Below are 10,005 nucleotides of genomic sequence, written 5' to 3'. Positions count from 1 at the left end.
TCACAGACGTCGGACGACAACGCCTGTTCCCTCTTGTAATCTCTCTCTTTAAAACCAGCCGCCAGCGACAACACCCGCACGTGACGTCACTGCACTAACCCTTTAAAACTAACACGCCGAGGATGACGAGGCCGCCTTTGACGAAGATAGGTCCACCTATCGAAACGTTGGCCAGCCTTTCTGAGGTACTTCAACCCTGTTTAAAAAAGTTTATACCACAATGTTCTAAAACCAGGCATTCGATCTGGTAGACAAATGCGGGATTATGTCCAGCACTGCAGTCCAATATCGATATGTATGAAAACAAAGCGCTGCATAAGCGGGGGTCTGTCTACGACGGCTGCTATGAATCGCACCCACGCGTCACCCACGCGCTGCCTCTCGCGGTCTCCCATTTCGTGAGGCAGTAGCATGACACTTCGCTGCGTTTGCAACGTGCGGCACGAGACAGATTGTCCGCGCTAGCCAATATGTCGCATTAGGGACTATCGTAATCGTCGCTGAATTTTTTTGAACTGAACATTGCAAGCAACGAATTCAGGCACTTGAGAAGTTGATTAAATAATTAAGACTAATTGTGTAATTAAGCCGAATGCAAAAAGTACTCTGAAGATCTTCAAGCGACGGTGAACAACGTCGCCCTGGCTCCGTCCAGCAATGTGGCATCTGCATATTTTTTTTACATCTTGCTGCATCATAGTTGAGACATCCTGTATATCTTAATGTTAATCATAACCTTTCCTCGCCACTGTAATTATACTGAGCCACAATTTTTACTAACCATCGCTTCGGTATTACTGAATAGAGCATTACTGGCTGCATCCTCACGTAGCTGACGCGGTTCGCAATTTTAATGCGAAAACGTTAAACGCCCCTTTCCCGAAAAAGCCGGCGGCGACAGTTTCACTCGCGCGATAACAGCAGCGAGAGAGCGGCCCCAAGAAACTTCCGGTCACGGGCCTCACCATGTAGTCTGCTGCGCCGGAACACAAAGCGTGTTTTTAAGTTCTTTGACTGCGCTAAAAGTCTATTTTTAAGTTTTTAGATAAAAGACCTACGCATTACGCCTTAAAAGTAATACACAAAATTTCTCGTATAGCTTACGGCAACCTTGTCCATTGTCGTTATGTTCAGAGGAAAAGTGTTGAAAATCGGCAGGCTTATATTTTAACACACTCCTGCTACTCTATGCATAGCCGCTCATACTTTTCTTGCTGGCTACATTTAGCGGACTACGTCAGTGAGCAAAACCGGAAGCCGTTCAATGCCTGTGTTTGTAAACAGCGAAAGGGCATCGAAGAAACGCCACCAAACTTCCCATTGGCTACGACGCCACGTCACGAGCGCGCACGTCACATCCGGTCGCGCTTGCTGGCTCTAACAGCGCGTACCGCTGTGGAGTCCGAAGCATAGGCATCGTCGGCCGCCTCGGCAGTAGCGAAACCTGGCCGTCCACGCCAGCACAGCGCAGACGAAGGAGCGGAGGAACGCAGCAAAACGAGCGAAGAGGTAGGCAGCGAAATCCACCGTCGTCGTCAACTTGCCAACACGCGGTGAGCGGACCGTGCATTAACGGAAACATTACTCGCCATGCGAAATTCGAAGGACCGCTCAGCGGCGTCCAATTGGACACCAATGGTTTCGAATTCGCAACTGGTAAGAAGTGCTTAGGTGTCCTCGGGTTTTTTTTTCTTTCTTTTTGCATCATGTAGAAAAATAGGCAAACATCCCAGTTTATCATGAGGTTCGCACGTTTTCCTCACGCATGTTTATTGAAACTTCTGCACGGTAATGAAAAGTAGAGCGATGTCTAATTCTCCTATAGGTGTGAAATCTAGCGGCAGAGTGACAGCTGTCAGGAGAAGTCGCGCTGCGCGCCATCCTCCGGCGCTTAAAGCGACGGCAGCAGCGGAGTTTTTTTCTGAGCGATTCAAATGACAGGAGACAAAAAAGAACAGACGAGATCAAAGTTTGGACCACAGCGGAGGAACTTGGTTAGCTCCCAGTTTCTCTACATTTGCTGCGCCGCTAGCATCCGGCTGCATCTCTCGCTTTGCGGGTCTTCCTCGTCCCATCAGTCTTTGGAAAATCAGCTTGTCCACTGCGGCAGTTGGTCCATCACAAGCGATGAACGCCATGTAAGCCAAGATGTTGCTCCAGACGAACACGCCAAAAAATTGGGTCACCTGAGATGATACGAGCAAAAAAAAAAGAACAACACATTAAAAATATGACGGACGAAGCAGTGCCTGCATCTATATTGAAGGCACTTAACCATTGTGACATTTGTCGTCATTCCATGAGTTACACAAAAAGAAAAAGAGGAAGCAGAAAAAAAAAACGTGAAGGACGCAGCCGCGCAGATACGCCACGAGCGTGATCGTGGGAAATGTTTCTCACACGACGCGCTTGTAATATGATGTCCTGGCAAAGCGCCAATTTGTAATAACGCAGGCGTTACACGTTAACAGTACTTCGTCCCGTAGAAGCATGATGTGAGGTTAAATCATTGCCATCTAATGGCAATTTCCGCTGCAAACATCCATGTCACGTATTTGTACATTTGGTTGAATATTTTCGCCACTTTCTTCGTGTCTGTGTGTATTTCTGCACTTCATTATAAAATAACAAAACACCTGCGATCTGCGTTTGAGCAGCCGAAGCCTTGAACTTGGTGCCAGCTACGCGCTAAACCAACTCTACCCGGACGGGCCAGACCCTTGCGAGGCGCGTTAGCAGCAGGTTATAATCGCTCATACCGTGAATGGCACAAGCAGGAAGTACCAACTGCTTTAAACATAATCCATGAAAAACTTGCGTCAAGCGGGACTATCAACTTCACATACTATGGTTGTGAAAGCTATAGAGAAATGCGATAACTATATAGGTATTTCCGAACGCTGACGCAGGGAAATAAAAAAAGTATTCAAAATGACCATTCAACTGTATAAAAAACACTTAAGCTGCAGAAGCAAAAACTGGTACTCTCGTAACTTGTTTCGTAGAGACTAGGGCCAGGTTTTTTTCTGGAAACAATTTAGAAAATTTTATCAAAGTCACTCCCACCCTTCTCTCTAGTTCATCATAAAAACGGATGATGCCATTGTTTACGAGGAATAACCAGTCACCACGTTCACTGATTTGCTTGTTCGTATTGCAAACAGCACACAGGCTCCAAACAGTGTGTGCTATCCGAAAGATAGCAATCGTGAAGGTCCACATCTGTTCGCCCTAGCTCAAGTAAGCTCAGCGTTATCTCAGTAATTTTAAATTGTCGACGTAGACGACGTAAAACTTCGCCAAAGTCAGTATACTGTGGATTTACAGCTACCCTCTAACAGCGCCGAGTCCATCGTGCAAGCAAGTAATTATTTCTCGAGAAGAAGCCAGTATTATGTGTCAACCTCGGACGTCGCACATGTATTGGACCTTGTGCAGCAAAGCGATCATTCAAAGGGTACCTGGACACTGTGGCGTCACCAGCAACTAGCTAGCTAAAGCGGAAGCCGGAACCGCTGCTTCTAAAACAGTCGACGTAAAAATATCGTACTGGCGAAGCGATGCAAACTTTGTGTTGACTTCACTCATGCGAGAAATTGCACAGTAGCTTACTGGGCTCAACCAGAGCATGGGTACGGGCGCCTGCGATAACTATACCCTGGCAGAGCTTCACGCCTCCCAGCTGAAGTCAAGCGAAGCCAAACAAGTATGCGTCACCGAATTTGCCTTGGCGTCGCCTTTGCTCGACGCTACGCAAAACTTGTCGGCCAGGCGAACAGCCCGATCTGTGAAGACTGCCAATTGTCTGAGACTGTACAACATCAGTTGTGCGACTTCCCTCTCTATGTATCGTAGCGTAATACGCTGGTTTCTACGATGTCCCCAGGCACTGGAAAGGAAACATTGTCTGAAAGTGCTATTTTGTCCGCAGTGTGTGACCACGCAGTAGGAACAACTGCAAGAGCTTGAACAGAACCGGACTAGACCCATACCTTTAAGGAAACGTGGTTATTTTATATATGCATCCCTTCCTCCTGTGCTCATCATGATCGTTCATCACTCTTCTTTTTTGTCCCCTTTCCCTTTTCCTCTATGCAGAGTAGCAGGTCAAAGCATACTAGCTCAGGCCGACCTCTTTGCTTTTCCTGATAATTTTTCCTCTCTCTGGCGTTGTATATAAAGCTTCCAAGAATAAAAGAGGCGATTGAACGACCAGTTTCACTGCGATAGCAATTATATGGACGCCCTAAGCGCATTTCCGTCGCCGCCGTCGCCGTGAGGTTCCGTATAAAGTCGAAGGTCGCTAACACTATCACCGCGCGCCCTACGCTGTATGGGCGAGGGAAGGCGTACGAGGGGATGCCGACGGTCGCTGCGCCCGCGTGAATGAGACGAAAGCGAACAGGAAGCGCGCCGTCTCCCGTCGTGCGCGAGGCACCCAACGTTGCGAGGCACCGGGGGGAGGGGAGACAGGGGGCAGCCTTCTGCTACAGCTGCAACTGCACATGTGGCGGCTGTGCCCGGTCGCCCGGCTGTTATCTTCAGGGCCGTCTGCGTTGGGCGCAGAGTCTAGGTGCGTCGGCGGCTGGTAGCCTTGTGCGTGCTGTGTGTTCTCGGCGCTCACTTTTCGTTGAAGCGATAGACAGCACGAATGTCGCTTCGCTCGCTGCTGCTGCTGCCTTTCCTCACGCCAGCGTTTTCATAGCGAGCTTTAGCGGTCAACGAGCCGGATGTGTTTATGTTTGCTTGAGCGCGCGTGACACCGTGCTTGTTAATTTAGTTAGCTTGCCTCTGTTTACAAGTTTATACAGTCGATAACACTGCTATTCTTACTTCGTTTGGCTGTCCAGTAATTTGCTTTCGCAATCGATGCTTCGCCTTTCGGGCGAAACTGCGTTTTTTTTATACATTCAAAATCATACCGTCGTCTCAGGTTGATATCATGATTAAAGGTTAAATTTAGCAGTGCAAATGGAAAAATATCACTCGCGAATCTTTTGAGAATCCTTTCTACATGTTTCAAGCGTTGATTACAACGAGCGTTCTGATGGAATTAACACACTGCTTATAAGCTAACTAGAACACTGCTGATTTATGAGTAGCTTCAAGTATCGTTTACATAGCTACTAAAGTAGCCACTAAAGGATGCCGACAGGGACAAGTAAAAGGAAACGGGATTCGCTCAGCTTTTATGTCGCTTCGCTCCCGCATTCTTCGAGGCAGCATCTTTGAGCCGTGGGTATAGAAAGTATAATTCACCGATACAGCAAAAATTAGTAGAAATAGCTCATTTGTAGCGAATGCACGAGACTGGTTTCTTTTTTAATGGCAAACCTATCTTACACTGAAAGTGCATGCAACAACAAACTTGCTCTATTAAAATTTGGAGTGAAATACCAACGCGCCTATTCTCACATCCATGAAGAGCGCCCTTAAACTACCCTCACTTGCGTTCCGCCCCAAGTATTGCAGGGTTTCTTTATTTCACAATATCTACTGTATTCCATAGCTCTGCATTAATCAAAGTTCCCCACTCTCTTCTTCACGGGTCAACCACAATAAATACTAAGCTCAAAGGCTTGCCGGCATGCATTCCAGAATGCAATCGCCCACACGGGCAAATCTTTTCTATGCAAGACATTATTCTTTTTCCTGAATTACGAGCTAACATTGTATAACCAGGAGTTTTGTCTTATTAGTCTATTATAGAATTCAACCACTCTCCTCTGTAATGCCTTCGGACCTCGAGGGGACGCATAAATAAAACGAAAGAAAAAAAAACGAAACGAAAAAGCTGAAATTTACGGACACCGTAAACCCAGTTTTATGCGGTTAACATGCTGTAAAACTGCAACCCTGCAACCGCGGCGTTGCTATAAATCGCTGCAGCGTGGCCGTCCCGCTGCAGTACGACGTACACAGCATCATTGCCCTGTGTAGAGAGTAAATAAACGGCAGTGCTCATATAATGGCTTGCTAACTGCAGGACTTCAATAAAGTGAGCCAACATCAACTGCTGTGCTGCTAAAAAATGCTGATGTAATCTCGCGTCAGTTAGGACGAAAAGCAAGGCCTAGTGGTTGCTATGGATTTACCACAGTAAAGTGAGACCATAGCAGGCGCTCCCTAGTAGTATGCTGCATCAACATGATGAAGGGGTAGTGTATGAGGTAGACGCCGAATGACAGCTTGGCCAGAGGCACGAATACGTCCGAGGAGAGTACTTTAGCAACGAATCCTGCAAGAGAGAGCGACAACATGTTGAGTTGTAAAAGGCAAGAAATTTATTTACCACGTGACACAAACGTACAGGGTAAAGAAAGAAAAGAAGAAACGAAGCGAATGGGTTGAGAGAGAGGTGGGGTACGCAAAAGTATATACCTGAAGGCGCTTATGTACGGCAGCCACGCAGGCACTTTAATTCGCGATTGTGCCTGATATGGACTGAATTTGTCGACCAGTTCGAAAGCGCCCTACGTAACCAGGGTAGCAGACTAGTGAAGGACCAATCACAAATATCCATCGCATCTGTACATATATAATTAAAGCTTTCTTTGCACTCTGTATTCAAGAAATATTGAAAGGCTTTTAGTTTCATACACCGATAATAATAACCGGAAACTGCTCAAATACGTTTTCCGTCTATCTGTTGCGTAGTTTTTTTTTTCGGTTGCATATACCATGACGAGAAACTTGCAATGTCTTTAGTTGCAGTGTAATTTAAACTCATGACTCTATACATATCACTACGTCCACTGGAAAGGAAGATACAATGTAGTTGTTTGCTTCCTTGTGCTTCCAACACACGTTCGTATACGCATCAGACAAGCATGGCTGAACAGTATTAGACAAAACTTCGACGGCGTGCTTTCTGTAACTACTCGTAATACGCTACGTGGAGCACTATCTCAATTTAACCCTCCTCTAAAATTATGACTTGTTCATATATACGAGAAATCTATTTCCTATAAACTCCCTACAGTTACCACTGAAAACAATTTTTGCTAAGCCCACACACAGTGTGTGTGTGTGTGTGTGCGTGTGCGTGTGTGTGTGTGTGTGTGTGTGTGTGTGTGTGTGCGTGTGCGTGTGCATGTGTGTGTGTGTGTGTGTCGACAGCTTCGCTGTTTACTAGTCTTTTCTATATTTATTTATACGTTTGGTTGCTTGTTTCTTTGTTCATTTATTTGCTTCAGGCTCCGTAGTTTTGCAGACCAAGGCAGACTTATTGTGGACTCGTACTGAAATTATGCACAACCGGATGAACAGCAACAATCACAATAATCAGAAGGGAAAATCGATGCTGCTGTTTATTCCCTGGATTGAATTTCGCTTCATTACGCAACATGTTTCATGGGATTACTGTGCGTGTCTGCTATTCATGTAGTGTTAGGTATATTTTGCGCCATGGGGCTGTTATACCCGTGGCTTATTCTCCGCGTCATTCTTGTACTTTTTGGTCGTGCCTATCTTTCTTTCAGTTCATCGTAATTCGAGCTAAATTCAATCCTTCAGATTAAATTCATGATCGTACTGAACTCTCTGGCTCACGGCAACGATTTTGTTGCTCATAAAATCGAGAAGTTGCTAAAGTCTGGTTTTGTAAAATGGGGTTTCAGTTTCTATCTATCTATCTATCTATCTATCTATCTATCTATCTATCTATCTATCTATCTATCTATCTATCTATCTATCTATCTATCTATCTATCTATCTATCTATCTATCTATCTATCTATCTATCTATCTATCTATCTATCTATCTATCTATCTATCTATCTATCTATCTATCTATCTATCTATCTATCTACGCTTATATTGATACCTGTTTATATCTGTCTGTTTATATCTATTCATACCTGTCTATATCTATGTGTACATATCTAGATATCTATCCTTGTTTTTACTGCCATTTAGCAGAGCACTGTGACCGACAAAACGCGCCACAACTCTCACCGCCTCGGCCAGTGGCGCAAGCCAAAATGAACCAGGAGAGAAATATTGACCACAGGAAGCGGTCAAAGAAGGCCGCGATCAGTTTCACAGCTTCCGAGGTGGGATCCGGTCTTTTGTACCAGGGGGACTTCATAAACACCACGCACAGCGCGCAGCTAATGGCCACGAACCATCCCGCCGCGTTCATAGCCTGGACCAGAGAAAGCGCACAATAAATGAATTATCGACAGGGACAGTACTTAAAATGGCACAAAAGCGCAACGCTGCATATAGTTAAGGCAGGTGGAGAGCTCTTACATAACTCGTTTTCATTCATTTAACGCAGAAACGTCTGGTCACTATATAGTGGAGAAAATGCAGGCCAAACCCCACACGCAAGAGGTTCAGGCAAGTTCAAGTACAAGATCGCAAGCTTAATGTTCACGATAGAACAACCAGCGCCGTTACGTCAATATGACGTCACGCGATGCAAGGTATTTTTCTTCTATTTTTGGCCATTTTGGCGCAGGCCGATTTCTCGAAGCTAGCATGTTTGAGTCCACGCTTCTTTTATTTAGAGTCCATAGTAGCCCTTCACTGTTGTCCCTAGAATATTGGCGACTCTGCCGTCCGCCGACGGGAGCGAGGACTGTTTCTGAATGACGGTGACGGTGGCGCTGCGAGCAGTCCTCATGGGGCTTTATCCTCATGCTACGGCGCGGTGTTCGGCCGCCACCATAGCCCGGCTGCGTGTTGGCCAAGTGCGCGCGCGTTCGGCGTAGTTTAGCCATTGCTTATTTCGTACGATTTTCTGCCGCCGCGTGCTTGAATAGCATTGGAACAATGTCTGTTACGTATGTTCTGAGAGGTTTAAGCTGCCTGACGTGGCATTCGTTCGCGAATACGTTTTTAAGAGGACGCTTTTGCTCGGGCACAAATCCGACGCGGCCTATCCAAATACTTGTAAAACGCAAAAACAATTTTCCGCGGTAACCTCTGAAGCGATTTTAATAAAATGTGTTGTAATTGAGAGAGAAAGCTATCTTCTAGCCACTGTTGGAAGCGGATTTTCGATATAGGGCCTGAGTTTTGTTAAAAAGATTTTCAAAATTTCGAAAGTTTGAAAGAAATAGAAGCACGAAGTTTAAAAATAATACATCTGCATCAAAAACAGATATCGCTTTTCTCTAAACGGCACCCATTATATCATTGAAAGCGGACAAATTCGATTTGCCATTTTATATCTTACGTGATTTTGTTAGGTTGTGTACAAGGGTTGTGCAAAAGGTGTATTTTCATATTACCAATTGCTTTAGTTTGATGTGTAACATATCAATTTTTTCCGCTTTAGATGTAATATTATATGCAAGTTAGAGCATTGTGATATCATTTTTTATTGCTGAGTTACAGAGTTGTAAACTTCATAGTTTCGATTTCTAAAGATCTTAGATTTAATGATCTAAATAAAAAGTTCGAAACCAACAGTCACTAGATTTCAAATTTTTCTTTTAAATGCAACAAACCTCGCCAAATTTGGTGCAGTGGTTGCCGAGAAAAACGAATTCTCCTTTTACATGTATTTAGTTAGGACCACCCGAGCTAAAGTTTTCTCTTAAGAGGAAGCTTTAGCTCGGGCCCAACTCCGACGCGGCCTATTCAAATACATGTAAAAACGCAAAAACGTTTTTCTGAGATAACCCTTGGACCGATTTTGATGAAATTTGTTGCATTTGAGAGTGTAAGATAAATTCTAGTGACTGTTGGAAGCAGAATTTTGATTTAGGGCTTGAATTTTGTTAGAAAGATTTTCAAAAATTCAGAAGTTTGAAAAAAAATAGAAGCATGAAGTTTACAAACTAATAGCTCTGCATCAAGAACAGATATCGCGGTTCTGTAAACGGCATCCATTAGATCATTCAAAGCGGACAAATATTGTATGTCATTTTACATCTTACGTGAATTTGTTACATTGTTTACGAGGGTTCTGCAAAAGTTGTAATTACATATTATTATATTTTTTGAGGTTCATGTGTAACATATCAATTTTGTCCGCTTTAGATGTGCTATTAGG

The 10,005-nt window shown here is 44.5% G+C and overlaps 1 protein-coding gene across 4 annotated transcripts in view; it reads right to left on the bottom strand.

Moving 5' to 3' along the window:
* Positions 1-1,738: 1,738 nt before the first annotated feature.
* Positions 1,739-10,005, bottom strand: part of LOC139046761 (nose resistant to fluoxetine protein 6-like) — a 68,301-nt gene continuing 60,034 nt past the window's right edge. For 3 of the 4 annotated variants that reach the window (XM_070539343.1, XM_070539346.1, XM_070539351.1), the window contains 3 exons: positions 7,956-8,145; positions 6,096-6,238; positions 1,739-2,186 (listed from right to left, as the gene is read on the bottom strand). In XM_070539343.1, the coding sequence (XP_070395444.1) occupies positions 1,965-2,186; positions 6,096-6,238; positions 7,956-8,145 (555 nt within the window). In that variant the 3' untranslated portion in view covers positions 1,739-1,964. Of the gene's footprint in view, positions 2,187-6,095; positions 6,239-7,955; positions 8,146-10,005 lie in introns of those variants that run through there. The other variant, XM_070539348.1, reaches the window with a different exon arrangement.

This window comes from Dermacentor albipictus, chromosome 1 (genome assembly GCF_038994185.2).
Source record: "Dermacentor albipictus isolate Rhodes 1998 colony chromosome 1, USDA_Dalb.pri_finalv2, whole genome shotgun sequence".
NCBI classification, from domain to species: Eukaryota; Metazoa; Arthropoda; class Arachnida; order Ixodida; family Ixodidae; genus Dermacentor; species Dermacentor albipictus.
The sequence above is the reverse complement of the archived record's forward strand: the minus strand, read 5'-3'. Positions and strand labels throughout refer to the sequence as shown.